Source organism: Natrix helvetica (assembly GCF_964273705.1).
Source record: "Natrix helvetica genome assembly, chromosome: 2".
Classification (NCBI taxonomy): domain Eukaryota; kingdom Metazoa; phylum Chordata; class Lepidosauria; order Squamata; family Natricidae; genus Natrix; species Natrix helvetica.
Window position 1 is genome coordinate 38140550 of NC_138552.1, and position 20125 is coordinate 38160674.

The 20125-nt window shown below is 39.0% G+C and overlaps 1 protein-coding gene across 2 annotated transcripts in view; it reads left to right on the top strand.

Moving 5' to 3' along the window:
- Positions 1–20125, top strand: part of RASGRF2 (Ras protein specific guanine nucleotide releasing factor 2) — a 106759-nt gene that overhangs the window by 31418 nt on the left and 55216 nt on the right. For both annotated transcript variants that reach the window (XM_081941032.1, XM_081941033.1), the window contains exons 5-10: positions 1383–1636; positions 2902–2981; positions 3562–3755; positions 5067–5176; positions 8125–8243; positions 19580–19740. In XM_081941032.1, the coding sequence (XP_081797158.1) occupies positions 1383–1636; positions 2902–2981; positions 3562–3755; positions 5067–5176; positions 8125–8243; positions 19580–19740 (918 nt within the window). The remainder of the gene's footprint in view (positions 1–1382; positions 1637–2901; positions 2982–3561; positions 3756–5066; positions 5177–8124; positions 8244–19579; positions 19741–20125) is intronic.

The window sequence follows — 20125 nt, forward strand, 5'->3', positions numbered from 1 at the left end:
TCCATTTAAATCAATACAATTTATTGTATAGACCTAAGGGAATGTTTCCTTTCCAATTGATTTTAAATGTGAGATGTTGGTAAAAATAGAAGGCATTAAGTAGAAGCCTATGCATAGTTTTGGATTGACTGTTCAAGTGTTCTAAAATGCATATAAACTTATTAAAATAGATGCATCTTTACCCCAGAAGTAGGCATGGTAGTTTTAATAAGTTTCGGATTAGTTCTGTGTTTACTTTTCCTCATGTTCCATTACATATCCTCCAAAACAAATGTGAAGAATGGCTACTTAAATTTCCTGAATTTAGTTCTGTTATTCAGATGTGACTCTCATAAATATATATTTGCTGTACTTGAATCGAACCAAGCATCCTAATTCCCCTGCATAGTCTCTGTTTTCTGAGCCAAACTACAATGCCAAATATTCTAAAATCAGCTAAACTATTATGGTCTTTCTAAGCATGCTCTAAAATAAGAAGTAAAAGTGTAATTGCCACTTTATATTTACTAATTGTAGGCATGTTTCCTTTCCTTTCTTGAGACACTGATATATTAATATATCTATTGAATGGGATATATATATATATATATATATATATGTATATGTATATGTATATGTATATGTATATGTATATGTATATGTATATGTATATGTATATGTATATGTATATATCGGGGGGGGGGGGTCCTGCCAGTTCTAACCTCTTCTATAGAAGATGTTCCACAAATCTACAGTGCCATTTAGAACCGGTTCCAACTCCCTACCCCCCGCCCATCTGCACATCATCAAGATGAAGAGTGAGAGGAAGAATTCTGGGAGTTGAAGTCCACAAGTCTTAAAGCTGTCAAGCTTGAACAACCTTGGGGTTTTTTTTCTCTAAAGCATTAGGGTTGCAAGGGTCTTGTAACTTGATAGCTTTAAGACTTGCATGCTTCAAATGCCAGAGTTTCTGAGCCAACATTGTTAAGTGAGTTTCACCACATTTTACAAGTTGGCCATGCCCACCCAGTCACATGGCCGGCCAGCCACTCCCACCCAGTCACATGGCTGGCAAGCCACTCCCACAAAGCAGGCCACACCTACAGAAGAGGTTCTAAAAATTTTTGAAACCTACCACTGATATACTCTATATGCATTTCAAAGACCATTAAAATGTTTTTTTTATCAGATCAGTATGAAGTAGTTTTTCTGAAGGTGGCCAAATTCTGTTATACTGTATATAAAATTAGGCAAACTTTAACTGCCCACTGTTAATCCACTACCAATCACAATACATTATTCTGTCTTTATTTTTTACTATTATTGTTGTTTCTAATGCTTTTATTTGTAATGCTGGTCTGTGAACATAATAAAAAATGATTTTTTCAAAATTCACTTTTTAGGTACAGAGTTTTATGCGTGGTTGGTTGTGTAGAAGAAAATGGAAGACAATTGTCCAAGATTATATTTGTTCTCCACATGCAGAAAGTATGCGAAAAAGAAATCAGATAGTTTTCAATATGGTTGAGGCAGAATCTGAATATGTGCATCAACTTTATATCCTTGTGAATTGTTTTCTAAGGCCCTTAAGAATGGCTGCAAGTTCAAAGAAACCACCTATTAGTCATGATGATGTTAGCAGCATCTTCCTCAACAGGTATTATTGGATACATATTGAAAAATCCATTCCAATATGATTGCATGAAATTGTTTTCTAATCTATTTTGATTTACAGTGTTAAAAATCTGTAGAATGTGTAGTACATGACTACATTTGATTTTTAGAAGTTTGAAATTGAAAGCTCTCATTTCCTTCTTTTTTTTTTGGTGACAGAGAAAAACTAGATGAATTCCAGTTTTTCTACCCGTAATTGCGGTAGTTTCATTGGGATGATATGGAAAACTGATTTATGTTGATACTTTCAAAATTAAATTGAATAAGATACGGCCTTGGATATTATAAAATTAGTGGACAGGTAATCCCAAATGGCTGAATCAAAGTCAAATGGTGCATCTATGGACTTTGATATCCTTGCCAATGATATCAATTAGGATAGAAGCAGTGGTGGGTTCTGGATCCCGTCGCAACCGGGACGCTGCGAGGGGTCTGGGCATCTACCACGTGCATGTGGGCTGCGTGTGCATGTGCACCCACTGCCCATGACGCTCCAGCTGCTTGACGGAACGTCGCACAGGCATTGTACGCTCTGTGCGTGTGCGCAAATGGCTCGGTTGGGTCAAATATAGGTAAGGCGAGAGGGTGGGTGGGCCCTCCAGAACACCATACCGGAACGGTACCTGTTGCTCCCAGCAGGCACTGATACACCCGTACTGGGGTGTATCGGCCATAACCCACTACTGAATAGAAGGTGCAAGAAGGTGTATTCCTGCTGGACTTCTCAGCCTAGCAAATTTAGGCATTTTCGTTTCACTTTCAGCTCTTTAGATACCTTAGGTTGGGGATGTTTTGTGTAGCTGATGTGCATGTATTGGCAATAGTCAAGTGATCAAATTGACTTAGAAAATTGTCACTCCCCATTCACAGAATGCCCAATTTGGGGATATTCTGCCCATCACTATTAAAAGAGCTTCAGATGCTACTTGATAATCATCTACATTTTGTGCTGAAACTAGAACTCTTGTTGATTCTGTTTATGATTGATGTAGTTCATCATTTTGTAAACTGCCCATAAATTATTTAAATTATTTAAATAAATATAGCTAAATTTAAATATTGTTTATTATTTTAAAACTGAAAAATGCTGCTCTGTAGTTTTATTTATTTTTAAAGTTCTAATCACTGCATGAAGTGGCAATGTTTTAATACTCGTTTTATGATATGTGCTGATAATTTCAAATAATATATTTTACACGGAGAATTTTAATTTTTTGTTTTATTTTGTCAACTCTTATTTCCCTCCAGTGAAACTATAATGTTCCTTCATGAAATATTTCATCAAGGATTAAAAGCAAGAATAGCAAACTGGCCTACCTTAATTTTAGGTAACTTTGTGTGTTGGTTTCTGTGTTTAAAGATTAGCATTACATTTTTTTTATTTAAAAGTTAAGGTTTTTTTAGTTTCCTTACAATAAATTGCTTTATTTTTTATTTGCCCTGTTGTATAAATTTAGAAACTTGCAATATCTACCTGTGTATTGTTTGTTCAAAAGGATAACAATGTTAGGAAGCTGCACTGTGTTTCATTACTGTGATATAGTTTATAGCTTTTTTTTCTTCAGTCAGAAATTTTGTTTTTTTAAATAACTATATCACAGGCACAAATAAGACAAATGTGATATTTTTATCATTTGAAGTTCTGTCCTTGCATGAGATATACTTGCAAAAAGCCTTCAGGTTAAATTTATTAATGTATATAAAACTGTATCAATTACTTAATGTTCTTAATGAAGACCCGAGCAGACAAATTGCAGCAGTATTAGGGGAAACTTTAATAAAGATGCCTTCCTTTTTAATGCTTGTAATTATACAATGCTACAAATGGAATTAATGTGGTTTAGACGTTTTATTTCTGTGAAGAAAAAGGAATGACTGCAAAAATCAACTTTTTTTTTGTCTTTATAGCTGATTTATTTGATATTCTTTTACCAATGCTGAATATATATCAAGAATTTGTTAGAAATCACCAGTATAGCCTACAGGTGCTGGCAAACTGCAAGCAGAACAGAGATTTTGACAAACTCTTAAAGCAATATGAATCCAACACTGCATGTGAGGGCAGAATGCTTGAAACATTCCTTACCTACCCTATGTTTCAGGTAATTTTATTGCTTGCATCATTTCTATTATCATCCTCATGATTTTTGCTGTCAAATAATCTTCCCCAAATGATGTTGTTAGAAAGAGTAGCTAAACTGAAGAAAATTGCTATAGAATAAGCCTTTTTATTTCATTCAATTGAGAAAGATTCTGTATTACAATCTTTTGTGCTGGTCAGAATTACATAGGCATTAGTATTTTGTTGTTTATTATTTTCCAGTCATAATTTTGCAGTGATGTATTTTTACATTATACTCAGTTTTCATCTATGAAAATTAAAATGTTTGGGAGGATACCCAAATGGCATTATCACACTGCAGGAATGATACTAAAGCACATCTAAGTATGAACGAAAGTAGCAATCCTCTTAGAGAATGAAAACTGCATATGCTGTTGATGCCATGGAACTCTGGTTAAAAAGGATTGTTAGGCTCAAATAAGAGAAATAGGCACACTGGTCCTGGGTAATATCCTAGTTAGACGAAAAGGTTTCAAAATACTTCTGCTGATGTACTGTGCCCATTGCAGCGTCCATTTAGAACTTGCTGTAGGTTTCTGCAGGTACAGATGATTCTACTTCAAATAATTATATGGCAGCTACTGTTATTAGTTCATGAAAAATCTGTTGCCAAAGTCCTAGCAGCGGGCTTTAAGACTAACAGTGACAGCTGTCAAATAATCACTTAGGAGGAGAAAAATAAAGGTTCATTTCGGTGAAAACAGCTGGGATGGAGGGAGTTCATCCCTGTCAAGAAAACCTGTCACTACAATTTCATTGGGGAATGGCTTTCCTTCCCCCCACCCCAGCAATTTAAGTGAAGCAACTTTTATTTTTCTAAGTGACAGCTGCTCTCAGAATAGTTAATGAAAGCAGCAACTCCCCTAAAGCAGCTTATTAGAGCTTTAATAGCTGCCCCGACACTACACATTTCTGAAGCCAGGTCAAAGATTAAAGATTAATCTGTTTCAGTTTAGATGACTTTCGGAAAAAAAAAACCTGATTCAATTTAAGATTTAGCTATCATCAGAAACAGATGCACACTATGTTCATATTACTCTCATTGAATTTGTATATCTATTTTAAATAATTTGGGGGACTCTGAAGACTCCTGTACTGAACCAAGGATTCAGTGGCCTCAATGAACCCTGCAGGTGCCATAATTCTATGACTGATTTCTGAAATGAGAAATACTATTTTTTTTAGATTGTATTGATGATATTGTAAGGAGATCCAAGATGGTAAACGTACCATGTCATAATTAATTATACATTTAAAAATGCATCGCTGACTGATATTTTCAATCCCTTAGATTCCTAGATATATTATCACCCTTCATGAACTTCTAGCTCACACACCACATGAGCATGTGGAAAGGAAAAGCCTTGAGTTTGCTAAATCTAAACTGGAAGAACTTTCAAGGTTTGACTGCTTCTTGCTCTCATATATAAATGTAGAACAGAAGTTTAAAATGTAAAATCAGATTTTTTTCAATTGCACTTGTATATTCTATTTATTGTAATGTTTTTATGATGCCATGTTCCAAAAGACCAGCAGCTCAAACAAATTCAACATTATATACTGTGTGTATATGTGTGTGTGTGTGTGTGTGTGTGTGTGTAAAAATCTCATTGGTGTTGAATCCCATTGGAGACTATTCCAGGTTAAAGACTTTACAAAACAGCACTCTTAATAACTCTCTATTGGAGAGTATACTAACTAACCTTCTGGGAGGAGAATATTTGAAAGTGAAAGGCCTGCAGTGGAGAAATGCTGTTGCCATTCCCTTGAATATCTCAAAATGGAGGACATTTCAATATTAGTTTATGGGATGAACTTATAGGACAGATTGGATTTTCTCCAAAGAGGCAGTTCTGGACAGACTTAGGAGCCAAGTCATGAAGGCTTGATAGATTAAATTAGCATTTGAAATGTACCCAAATCCTATCAGAAACCAATGCAGGCTTACAGACCTAGTGAAATATAGTTATATAGTTTTTACCCATTGAGAAGTAGACTCACATTTTTCACCAATAATACCGTAGTTTCCAAGTAGTCCCTAAAAGCTCATGTCACATGCAAAGAACATTGTAGTAATCCATCCTACAATCTCTAATAATTAAAATCAGATAGTTTTTGAAAAAAAATAACTTAGCCTTCCAGCGTTCAAATAAATTTATTTTATCACATCCATATTCACACAGGTCAATATCTCCATCTTAACCTGGAACTGTATAATTTAGTGTCTTCAATATACTTAAGATACTTCATCCTGACAAATGGATATTCTCTCCTGGCAATTTCAGATAAATTATGAAAAGCAGGGGGACACCATAACAGAACATCTACTGTTTTGACCTCTCTTTTGTCCCTGTCTGGAATGGCTCACTTAGGATGGAGGAGAAACATGGCAAATAATTTTCTCTGAAACTTGTAGATAGCCCAGAAGTATACCATTATAGAGGGTATTGTATACCACCAAGAAAAAAGTAACAAGAGAGAGCTGCATTATTATCTAGGCCATGACAAAAAGCTCTACAAGTTGGATCAGTGCAAGTTTCACCCTGTGCCCAGGTCTGATCAAACAAAGGTGTGCAAATAGTTTGCTTTTTCTGGGATATGTTGCAACTGACATCCCACTTCCTTGCCAATTACTTTACCCCCAAACAGAAGGATGGACACACGATGAAGGTTGAACAACAGCCTGGGGGACAGATAGTTTTATCTATTTTTCCCCAACTAGAAGTGGGTAACTTTAAAGTAGACCATGAGGGTATATCCCATCAAGATCAGCGGTTACTAAAACTCTGGTGCCTTTACTGCCAATGTGTAGAGCTGAAGGTGAGCTCTTACGGAGCTTTAGTCAGATTTATTTAGAACCTTCTTCCACTGGAATGCTAGGCACTTACCTTGCCATTTCATCTCCGGGAACCTTTCCAGTAAAACTAAGAGCTCCACAGGAGTGACAAATAGTAAGAGGCTGCTGAGGACATCACATGTATGACCCTGGTTGCCCCGAATTCCAGATTTAAAAGTAGCACTTCATTTGAACTATCTGCCAGATTGCTAAAAAAACCAATAAGTGCCTACTGGAATCCATCTGGATCCATCTGGATCCAAACAGTACCTGTACATGCTGCCTCAGGCCATGACAAAACTAGAATGTCATCTTTTTTCCAAATAACAAGCCAAATGCTTTGGACACAAAATCTAATGTTTGATTTAAACTTAACATTGCCGGGATGTGTCCATAATTGCAAAAGAGTTCATGAACTAAACTTTTCCAAACTGTCTTGCCCCTAAATGTGGACACTAAAAACACACCAGTTTCAGAATTGCCAACTAATTCTTGTACATCAGCCCTACAATGTAGATCAGATCAAGAAACAGATGCAGTGCAGAATTACTTTTATTAGAATAAATATAGTAATAGAAGCTAGCAAGTTTCTGAATGTGTATCCTCTTCTCCCTCTTTTATCTTCATGTGAATTGGAGGGAAGACACTTGCTTTAGGCATTTTCATAAAACTTTATCTTTGTATGGGCTTAAGCCACACGTATCTCTTTGCTGCCTTGGTAACAGATCTTCCCAGTCTCTGTCAAAGCCATTCTGTGTGGTCTTTTTATTATCATTCTTAACTGTATTCCTTTTTAAAATTTATCATTTATCAACAATTTATTGGGAAGGGAGGGGGGAGGGAGAGAGAGATTGATTGATTGATTGATTGATTGATCATTAGCAGTTTGCTCCAGGGTCAAGGCTGAAGGTTCTGAAGAACTTCCTTATGACTCCTGTCATATATTTTTTGCTCTCTCACACCCGTGATCTGTCTATCCATCTCTCCCCAAAGGAAACCCAGACCACAAATTCCCCACAGCTTAAAGCATGTTCTGCAGAGCATAAGAATCTAAAAAAATATTTCCATTTACCCAAGTGAATTGCAGTCTTAGCCAGCAATGCAACAGATATCTGACCAAAACTATTCTTAATGGTTGGGGCTGTTTAGTGAGAGAAACCCCTCCTCCCATGTTGGCATAATAAATGCAAAATGTGTTTTAAATTGTTCCCCAGTTGGGGAAATTTGTTAAGGGATGTTTCAAAGTAAAATAGCTTGAAAAGCAGGAACAGCAATTGCTAAGGGAAGAGGCAATTAACTATTCAGCATACTAGTATGGAGGAGATCTTGATTTGATAGTCAGGGAAAATGACAGACAAATTTTGTCAAGAAAAGCATTCTACTTTGACCAAACAAACATTTATGATGCACATAGAAAGTCTTATGATGTCCATAAAGTTCACCCAAGCTATTCTTGCTTTATAAATTCATAACTAGATAATTGATTTCTTTTTTGCTCTTCCATTTGCAATAGAATAATGCATGATGAAGTGAGTGATACAGAAAATATACGGAAAAATCTTGCAATAGAAAGAATGATAGTAGAAGGCTGTGATATATTATTGGACACCAGCCAGACTTTTATACGACAAGGTAAGACCAATGAATTTAACATGCATGTATTGATTATGCAGTTATAGAATATGAAAGAAAAATGAAATTGAAAACAATAGAATTCATGTTGGCATCACTGGGAAGTATAAGATGCAAAATATCTGTTTTTGACATCTGCACATCTATATATTTGTAATTTCTGGGCTGCTGTTGAGCCCCACCTCTGTGCTGTTTTTTTTCCAGGAGACATGAAAAACAGCACTATAATAATAAAGCACCCATGGGAAAGTCACATACACAATAACCGGACTATCATCTTCAGTGGACCAGAAATTCTCTCCAGCACCATGGAAAATAGTTCTGTCTGGCCGATAAATGTTGCACTCCCAAATGATGCCAACATTCGGGCAAAAGCGCAGGAGAAACTTGAAGTACTTGAAGCTTTGTCAAATGGTGGAGCGATTGTGAGGAATGAAAATAGCTGTTTGTTGTTCCCATTTTTCATTTGTACTTCTAGAACAGCTCACACAGATATCATTTGATTTCTTCTAAAATTAAAATCATTTATAGTGGCAGATTTTTAAAATCATAAGTGAAATATCTGCTGATATGCTTCAGTTCTGCCAATTGGAAGACCTCTCTATAGTCCTTGTGGAAGCTTGTCAAATGTTCTAGAACATTATTTACATAACTCTGGCGTAAACTGCTATCATATATGCTAATTGTGTAGTTAATTCTCCAAATTCTCCTTCTTATGGGATTCTGCTACTGTTCCTGTAAAGAAGTGGTAGTAGAAGTATAAAAATTGGGTAGAATCCTTTAAGGAATTACAAGGCAACTTTAAGCAGAGAATAGAACAGAAATACTAGCGGAAGACACATCTGGCTAGCTGAAATCATGGAGAGGAGCAATCATTTTAACTTGTTTATTACACATCCCATTCATGCTATAGAAAATGCTGAAGCAACGTATAGTTGCTTTGTGTTTGTATTTTGTAGAATAAAATGATATCCACAGTCTAATGGTTTGCTTTAAGAGACCCCAAGGCCATTTGCCCATCTCTAATGGAATGTTTTCTTTGAAAAACAGATTCCAACACTGGAAATAAGCTGTTGATTTAATGTCTCCACATTCCTAAGGAGTTCATTGTTTGTGAAGTTGGCAGTGGAGATGGAGAAAATGTTTAAATTGCCCAGCGGGAAATGCATTGCAGAACAACTCAAATAGGAAATTTTATAGATATATTTGATTGGATACTTTTTTTCCCCAAAGAGAATTTCTACAGAAAGCTAACACAGTTTTCCAAGTTTATATAAAAATTCCAGATAATTGTAGTAAAAAACAATTCTCCAAACAGTAGTATAGAAAATAGATTTAGATTAATATGTTCTTCCAGGGAATACAGGAAAAAAAGGAAACTGAGTGACTAATAATTTTAGACATCTAAAATTTGATGTTAAGGTGCCAGTGTTTTAAATAATCCTGTTTCCATCCACACAACTTCTAAATATTAGTATTAAAGTAATTTCTTCAAATCAGTGTTTTCCTTGTATTTTCGGCCCATGATTTGAAAATGAAATAGCTATGAAACAGAAAAGTTTGAGCTATGGCACTGGTATAAATATAAAAAAAATATTTTAGTATTAGGATTCATTCACATACTTAATATTTTTATGATGAAGGCTTTCACTTACGAAGTATGGAAAAGGAACTTGTTCTACAAGATGAATAATATAAATAAAATAATTCTAATTAAATGCCAGTTTGCAGGTTTTATCTTATCATATCAAAATTTTCCTGTGGTACCTTGGCAGAGTTTTTTAGTATATGTCAGTGATCTATATGAATTACTTTTAAAAACTTTCAAGGTTTTAATACAAAACATCCTTATCTTATGAATGTTTGCTACTCTGTTTTGGATGACTGCATTCTTGGGAAATATTTCTGGCAGTGTGGAATTCAATAAGTGTATTGATGACCTCTTGATCTTTTTTGTTTGTGAGGGGATTATGCTTGAAATATTCAAAACTAAAAAAAAACATTTTGTTGTTTGTGGATTACAAAAAGGCAAGTGATTTTTATTAATGTTAAACAACTAATCATGGGTAATCATAGAACTATGTTAATATCTATGAGTCTTAATCATGTGTATTAATCATATTATATTTTGGTGTATTAATATGTGTTCACTGCCAGTTTACGTTTGTGTCTATATATGTACAAACAATATATGATTCATCACATAGACAGCCAGATCTTCAGACAGGATTTGGTATTTTTGTTCGCTTATTGCAAACTTGATTTCATTGAGGGCTGCCTCAGGGTTGTGTTTGACCTTAGAAGGCCGGGGGTGGGACATGGGTGGCTGGGTGTAGGTGTGGCCAGGGTGGCATGGTTGGGATGGGCGTGGCCATGGTGGACATTTGGCACAAGCTCAAGTTGCATTTCCCCACCCCCCACCCTTTGCATTTAAAACAGCTATTCCAGACAAAGGGAGATTTACTTTCTAGCAGAAATAGTCTCAATTCCATAATATAGAGATTAAAGTCATGTAGAGACCCCAGCTGCTATGGGGCCTGACTCTTTTATATAGGAGCAGAGCATAAATGAACTATTTTTCCAGAATGTCTCTAAAAACTGTCTGTCCAACAGTCTATCAATCTTTGTTACTATCTCTGACACAGCCCTAGAAGAGGACTTAATATTACTGTATTTTCTGGCACATAAGACAACTTTTTAGCCTATAAAAATCATTCCAAAAATTGGGGGTCATCTTATATGCTGGTATACGGTGAGCTGAAACTTACCGGTTCCATTTTATCAGATAAGATTATTTTCCCAAACTAATTACCAGATGCGTAGCTATTCAGTTGCCTTTAAAAGAAACTCTTTGCATGCTCAGCAACGGTCTAGCCCTTCTTCCTTCATCCTGAAGTCCGGACTCCCGCGTTAAAAAGAATTTAAAAAAATAATGAAACCAGGCTTCCAAACCCACCACCTGAAAAACAAACATTATACAAGCCCAGTGTGACTTTGCCTGCATATTGTGACTCCCCTCTTCAGTCGGACTGATCCACAGGACAGGAAGATGGAGAGGGGTCCGCCTTTACGCTTTCCTGGCTGGTCGCACATCCTAAACTTTTTCTTTGCTTTCCCCCTCTCAAAGATATTGGGGGAGAAAAAATACACAGGGGGTGACAACCAAAGGAAGAGCCTTACTGAGGAAAAGCACCTTCTGCTCTCGCTCTTTCAATCCTCACTCCCAGGCCCGCTTACTTAGTACGGTCCTATCCGATGAAGAGGTTTCCCCCCTGTGTCCAGGGGAGCTTTTGGGCTTGCGAGCGAAGAGGAGGTGGAAGCGGCTGAGCTGGGCTGCCAGCCGTTCAGAGCGGAGCTGGCCAAACCTGGCCATGAGGAGCTGGCATCTCTCCTCGCGATCTCCTCGAACTTCTTCCAAGCTCTGATCCCGGGGGATGCAGCACAGGGACGAAGATGAGGAAAAGCAGGGTGTACTGCATGGTCTTGGCCACTTGCTTGAGCTCCTTGCTGTTGGTCATCTTCTACTTCCAGAGCAGCCTGAACCTGGGTGAATTAAACATTTACCCCGCAGTCCCGTCCTGTTCACCTTTTTCACCTCGGCAAGCAATGTTCCTTCGGGTGGGGGCAGTGCTCTCTTTTTTTCAGCCCCTAAATTGAAACAATGAAGGGACTCGTGGCACTACCAGCCTTTTATTTCTGGCATAAGTTCTTCACCAGAGACCCAACACCTAGGTTTAATAAGGTGGCCTCGGGATACCCGCTTCGTGGCTTTCGCTGCAAAAGGCTTCGCATAAGACCATCCCTTCCCCCACGCCTCCCCCGCCCCCTTGCGAAGCTGTCCCAGACCGGAATGGGACAACTCGTCACGGCCAACTTGCTGCGGGACAATATTGAAATCAAATCTGATGTTTTTAAATTTTTATTTGGTATGCTTCAGAGGAGGGGCAGTCTTATACGGCGAGTATAGCCCAAACCCTATATTTTAACAGGAAAAGTAGGGGGTCGTCTTATACATCCAGTCGCCTTATACGCCGGAAAATACGGTAGTAATAATTTACAAAATTGATATACCACCCAATTCTCAATGACCCATGCTGGCTCAAAACAATCAAAAAAATTATAATTAAATCAATCACAGGTAAAAGATTAAGATAAAAGATGACAAATTTAGTGATACAAGGGGGCTCACTCTCTCTCATCAAAGACCTGGGTGAAGAGCCAGATATTTTTGGCTCTTCTGAACAACTGTCATCCAGGTCTTGGAGGGTACTTAGTTCTAGTTGTCAAATGCTGCTAAAGAGAGGGTGAAAAAGATGCTGCCTCCTGTAGCACTCTGCTGGCCAAAACGTGCCATGGGTGCCTCTGCCTCCTGTAGCACTCTGCCTCCTGCCGGTGGGGTCAGTCTAGAAATATCTGGCAGTTGAAAATGGGCTGTGGGGCCTCACGTGGTCCCCCTGGGGCCCATTTCAGCCTCCATGGCTACCTGCAGACTCTGCCGGCCAAAAATGGCTGAGGCCCCACTGTGGCCTGTTTTCAGCCGGCACCATGGGCTGATCCTTTGATATTTCCAGGCTAGTCCTGCGAGCCAGATCTAAGCACCCTGCGAGCCAGATTCGGGATGGGGGCCTTGAGTTTGACACCCCTATCCTATTGGATCCTTCCAGAGGATCTGGAATAGGCAGATATGGATGTTTGATGGCATTACAGATATCATCATAGGATGTAAGCTGTTCCAAGTAAAGCTGCATTTTGCAATTGACTGGTGGTGAATTTGTCAGTGCTGATGGTGTTTAAGTGGTGCTCCGTTTGTTTTGGCATTGCACCCAAAGCACCTATTACTATTTCTACCTTTTTTTTGCCCTAGTCATTCTATTCTATTTGCATATGTTTGTATTTTGTTCCCCCCCCCCTCAATTCTTTCTCTTCTAATCTGCTGTCTCCAGGTATTGCCATATTCACTATCCAGACTTTTTTTGTCTTTCTTATTAACAATTGTTAAGTTTGGGGTGTTATGTAGTTGGTGTCTGTTTGTCTGAATTCTAAAGTCCCAGGGCACTTTATTTGCTTTATTTTATATTACTTTCTCTGTTTTATGGTGCTGCCACTTCTTTCTTGCAGGCAAGTAGTATTTCTTGCAAATCTTCCAATGTACCATTGTTGCTACTTTGTCATACTGTTGTTTGTAGTCAATCTAGGCAATCTTCTTGCAGCAGCTAAGCAGATGATCCACTATTTCTTCAGCTTCTTTGTAAAGGCGTCACTTGCTATCTGTTGCTGTCTTCTCAATTCTGGTTTTGTTTGCTTGGTTTTGTTCATCCAGAATTAACTCCTTTGTCTCTTTATTCAAATTTCCGGCTCTTAGCCATTGCCAGTTCTTGTTATTATCTGTTTTCCCTGCTATTTTTTTAATGTACTGGCCATATAATGCTTTGTCGTCCCATGCTTCTTTTCTGTTCTTCATTTGGTCTTTCTTGTAGACCAGTTTGGTTTCTTCCATGCTCATTAGGCCTTCTTGGTATACTAGCTTCAGTGCATCCTTCAGATCCATCAGATAGTCTTCCAATGTCCTTTTTTCTTCTTCAACCATCTGATGTACTTGCAACATTCCATGCCCACCTGTTTTCCTTGGTAAGTAGAGTCTGTCAATATCGCTGCATGGAAGAAGTACATGATTCACTGTCACTATTTTTAATAAATTTCCAGGATTTTATCAGAAAGCATCCTTATCAGATGTACTCAGTTTTGGATAGCTGTGTTCATGGAAAGTATTTCTGATAGCATGGAATTAAATAAGTTTATTGATGATGTCTTGATCTTTTTTATGTTTGTGAGGGGATTATGCTTGAAATATTTAAAGCTAAAAATGCTCTATTGTATGTAGACTACAAAAAGGCAATTGAATTTTTAAAATATTAAATCACTAATCATGGGTAACCCTTATAGAGCTATGCTAATGCATATTACTCTTAATGCTGTGTGTTAATTATATTATTGTATATTAATATGTATTCAACACCTATTTACTTTTGTGCCTATGCATTTACACACAATATATTATAATTATTATTGTTGTAATCCCAAATCAATCCAGAGCAGGAAGATTTCTTCATTAAATGTTATGGACTAGAATCTACTACATTCATCAAGTGTGTGTTGGTAAATAGATTTTTTTGACTTCCTAGTCTGGGGCTGAGAGAATGACTGATACAAAGTTACCCAGGCACAGTGGTGGGATTCAAATAATTTAACAACCGGTTCTTTGCCCTAATGACCAGTTGGGTAGGTGTAGCTCAATGGTCATGTGACTGGGTGGGTGTGGCCAACTCACCGTCACTCATGTCAACGGGCGCTTTGCCTTAGCTGTTACAATGTAATGAGGGTTAACTGGAGAGGCAGTTTCTGTAAGCAGGGCAATGAAGATTAGGCTAGAAACAACACCCGAATGTTTCCTTCCTGCCTTCCTTACAGGATTAGCTCTGTAAAGTGGAAAAAAACAAAATGAGATTTCTTCCAACAACCGGTTCTCCAAACTGCTCAGAAAGTTAACAACCGGTTCTCCCCAATAGGTGCGAACTAGCTGAATCTCACCACTGCCCAGGTGGTTTCTGTGACTAAGGGAAAACTGGAATTTGGATCTCCCAACTGCTAGTTCAGCACCTTAACTATTAAACTACACTGGTAATCTTTGTTATCTTCCCTTTCCTTCTCTTTCTCTTTCTCTCTCACACATAAACACAATAACTCGGAAAGTATCAAAATATGTTTATTTGGAATCAAGTTTCATTAAGGACCTGATTTAAATGAGATTCTTGAAAAATATTTTGTGGGATCTATTCCTCTGAATTTTACTGTTATACCGAATCTTCTTTAAAAGATCAGTTTGTTTCTTGCAAATTGTGGCCTATTGTATAGAAAGAACATATTTTTACATTACAGGGTTGGTGTCCACATTAAAATACTTTTGTAATTGTCTTCATATGAATGTATTTGTCGGGATCCAACAACTTGTTTAAATAGATGCCACAAAGATGTATATTGTCTTGGCTGAGTTTGATTTATTTGTCTGAAAATATGAAATTCAATAAACTATAGTATAGCAAAATTGCATTTAGTGTATTGTATTACTCACATTGACTCATATTTTTAGAATTCTGTATTGTTACAAAAAAAATCTCCAATATTGTATTGTCACAGCCACTTCAAAAGTAAATCCTACAATACTTGTAATTCAATTTTTGTTTGCTTCCTATATTTAAAATAAAATCTCAGTGCTATATACTTAAAAGAATGCTATTTCCAATTCTAAGTAAACCTAATTAACTTGGATGAAAGGGCTATAAACTTCAGTGGAATTTACATTACAATGAATGAGTATGTTAAGTATGTAATTGAACTTTATCTCAGGTATATTTTAATAGTGTTTTCATTTAATCTCACATAAGGATTATGTCTTTGCATCTATTTAATATTTTAGAGATAGGTTTGCAGTAACATAAGCTGTTTTTTATTCTTGGTTTATTAAGCACACAATAATAGCCTTATTTATCTGTTAAAATAATCCATGAAAGGGTATATTTCTAAACCCAAGCAAACCACATTTTGAAGATCTTTAATTCAGGATTTGAACACAGTGATATACTGGATATGGTCTTAGATTGAGAGACCTGGGTTTTAATCTTCAATTAATCCTGAAGTTTACATAATGCCTGGAATAAATCTGTTTTGGCACATAACCAAATTACCCTTTTAAAAGCATTGTGACAATAAATTGGGATTAATGTTTATACTTCTTTAGCCATCCATCCTCTTTATTTAAGTTTGTTTCATGTTTAAATATAAAATGTTGTATCAGTTTACAAAATAAATATAATAATACAAATTATGTAACACAATTATAAAACCAGAATGCAACTATTTCCAGGCAGTAGAGTATGCAGCAGAAACCAATAAACTCTGAAAATAGAAAAATGCAGTGTAATACAGAATTAAGGAAAGGACTAGTAAGTGTGCATCCAATTATATATCTTATACCCTAACCTTACAATATATACTTCAATATTGAAGAATGAAATCCAGATCACATTGGTAGACTTCTATTTGCCAATCCAGATTTTTTCCTCTTCTGTTCTGCTTTTGCTTCTATGCTGGTTAGACTTGTGACTTAAAAACCTTTTAAAAATGTATTAAAATATGTATTAATTAGTCACAGTGTGTTAGCACTCTTTTAATATGCTGCTCTCCAAATACATTGGCATTACAACTTTCAGAATACTCAGCCACTATTAGTTGGTTGAGGATGCTTAAAGGAAGGTATATTACACACGAGGGAGGGCACACCTTGGACCTTGTTTTTGTCTCTGGCCAGTGGTTGAGTGATCTGGGAGGAGGGGACTTAACCATCACTCCCCTGTCATGGTCAGACCACTCACTCCTCCGACTTGACTTCCCTGGTGCTACCCCCCGCTGCGGGGAGGCAGAACCGGAAAATACTAGATGGTTCCGCCCAGGCGCCTGATGGAGCCAGATAGGTTCCAGATGGAGCTTGGGCCACCTTCTGCGGCCCTGACCCGCCCTCGGGTAGAGGACCTGGTGGTCGCGTGGAACAATGCGACTACTGGGGCCTTGAACCGGGTGGCGCCTTTGCGGCCTCTCCGGCGGCAACGCTCCACCCTGGCCCCTTGGTTCACCGAGGAGCTAAGGGTGATGAAGCGCCGCAAGAGATGCCTAGAGAGTCGTTGGAGATCCTCCCGTTCCGAATTTGACCGAACACAGGTACGAGCCCATTTAAGGATGTACCTTGTGGCATTGAGAGTGGCCAAACGTCAATATTGTGCCACTCTCATTGCATCTGCAGAGAACCGCCCTGCCGCCCTGTTTCGGGTGTCCCGCTCCCTCTTATTTCAGAGGCCGCGGGAGGCCCCTTTACAGGGTAGGGCAGAGGAATTTGGGAAATACCTGCAGGATAAAATCGCTCAAATCCGGAAGGATTGGGTCCCTTCCAGTGGTCCTGCAGAGGCGTCCGTGGCGAGTCTTGAGAGTCCTATCTGGGAGGAGTTTGACTTGGTTGCCATCGAGGATTTGGACAGAGTGCGTGGACGACTGCGACCTACCACATGTTTACTGGACCCGTGTCCCTCCTGGCTTGTACTGGCATCCTGGGAGGTTACACGCGACTGGCTCCTGGGCCTAGTGAACGCTTCGCTGGGTGAGGAGTCCCTTCCAGCCGCCTTGAAAGAGGCGGTGGTGAGACCCTTGCTCAAGAAGCCTTCCCTGGACCCTACGGAGCTGGCCAATTATCGTCCTGTCTCCAACCTTCCCTTTTTGGCGAAGGTTGTAGAGAGTGTGGTGGCTTATCAGTTTCCACGACATCTGGAGGAAAATGATTATCTAGACCCGCGCCAGTCCGGCTTCCGCCCTGGGCACAGCATGGAGACGGCCTTGGTCGCGTTGGTGGATGATCTCTGGAGGGCCAGAGATAGGGGTTGTTCCTCTATCCTGGTCCTATTAGACCTCTCGGCGGCTTTTGATACCATCAACCATGGTATCCTGTTGCGCCGACTGGAGGGGTTGGGGGTCGGGGGCACCGTTTTACGGTGGTTCGGCTCCTACCTCTCCGGCCGGACGCAACGTGTGTTGACAGGGGAGCAGAGGTCGACTCTGAGCCCCCTTACCTGTGGGGTGCCACAGGGGTCGGTCCTCTCACCGCTCCTGTTCAACACATACATGAAGCCGCTGGGTGAGATTATCCGTGGTTTCGGGGTGAGATACCACCTGTACGCTGATGATACTCAGCTGTACATTTCCACCCCGAACCACCCCAACGAGGCCGTCGAAGTGATGTCCCGGTGTGTGGAAGCCGTACGGGTCTGGATGGATGGCAACCGACTCAAGCTCAACCCCTCCAAGACGGAGTGGCTGTGGGTCCCGGCCCCCCGGTTCAACCAGTTAACTCCATCTCTGGCCATCGGGGGCGTGCAACTTGCCCCGGTGGAGCGGGCGCGCAATTTGGGCGTCCTCCTTGATGCCCGGCTGTCCATGGATGACCATGTGGCGGCCGTGGCAAGGGGGGCGTTCCACCAGGTTCGCCTGGTGCGCCAATTGCGCCCCCTATTGGACCGGGATGCCTTGCGCACAGTCACTCATGCGCTGGTGACGTCTCGCCTGGACTACTGTAACGCTCTCTACATGGGGCTTCCCTTGAAATGCACTCGTAGACTACAGTTGGTCCAGAACGCGGCCGCGCGGGTAATTATGGGGAGTACAAGGTACTCCCATGTGACACCTTTCCTGCGCGAGCTGCACTGGCTCCCTGTGGTCTACTGGGTACGTTTCAAGGTCTTGATAACGATCTTTAAAGCGCTCCATGGCTCAGGACCTAGCTACTTGCGGGATCGTATCCTGCCCCATACATCCCTGCGACCAATTCGCTCGCACAGAGAGGGACTCCTCCAGGTGCCGTCCACCAGACAATGTCGGGGGGCGGCGTCTAGGAGTAGAGCCTTCTCTGTTGCGGGCCCAGCCCTGTGGAATGACCTTCCCCCGGATATTAGGACTACCTCTGACCTCCGCTCCTTCCGGATTAAGCTCAAGACCCACCTATTTCAAGTAGCTGGCCTGGCTCAATCATAGTTCGTTCACACTTCTCCTGACGGGTTTTTTAATTCTGCGACTTTGGGAATTTTATTAGGGGATTTTAAATTGTGTTTTAACTGTTCTTACTCATCTTCCTTCCTCCTCTATGTATATGTATTCGTTTAGTTGTTTGTGTATTTTTCGTATTGTTCCTATGTGTTTTGTTGTACGCCGCCCCGAGTCCTTCGGGAGAGGGTGCGGCTTAGAAATAAATTTTATTATTATTTATTTATTATTATTATGTTTTTGTCTCTCCATTGTTTGGTAAATGAGCTTTATATATTATAAGAAAAAATTGTCCTCAGCAAAGGACAAGGTAAGTTTTGTTACTGGACCTTGGGTTTCATGTTGTGGTTATGTATAATGAATATATTGCAATCTTGTGCATTATTACATTTGATAACATTGATTTCACGATTGCAGCCAAATATTTTATGGAAATAAGATTTAGATCAGGGCTGTCAAACTCGCGGCTCACAGGCCAGGTGCGTCACATGTTGACTTCGCCCACGACCGGTTTAGATACGTCATGTGATGCTGCCGTGATGACATGAGTTTGTCAGCCCTGATTTAGATGGTCATCTAAATTTGTTATTTAGTTGGCTACAGCTATATGACACTGAATTTATTGTAAAGCATAAAAATAAGTATTATTTATGTGCATTAGTTGTTTACAGAGTACTACTTGCTTTTCTACTTACCAGGAACTCTTATTCAAGTCCCATCAGTTGAGAGAGGAAAACTTAGTAAAGTTCGCTTGGGATCATTGTCTTTGAAAAAAGAAGGAGAAAGGCAATGTTTTCTATTTACAAAGCACTTTTTAATTTGTACCAGGAGCTCTGGAGGAAAGTTGCATCTACTTAAGGTACATACTTTTGTAACAAAAACTATGACTAGAATAGTGAATTGTAAAACATATAGTAAAATATATAACTGATTAATTACAGTGAAATAATATAAATCTTTGCAAAAGGAAGACTACACTATTGCCTGCCAGGCAATCAGAGCTTCCAGTTAAATATTTAACTTCTTAATTTAAATATTTAACATATTTAAGGGGACTTTTTGTATTTATATATGATGGTTTGTTTTATCTGTATAATTCCAAGACCAAAATTCATTTATTATAATTGTTTTTAAAATAAATATTATAAACTGAGTGTATAGGTCAGAAAATAATTAAAATTTTCTAGAGAATCAGATAGATTTTCATGCATTTCCACATCTCTGCCTTCCTAAGCTAAATATCC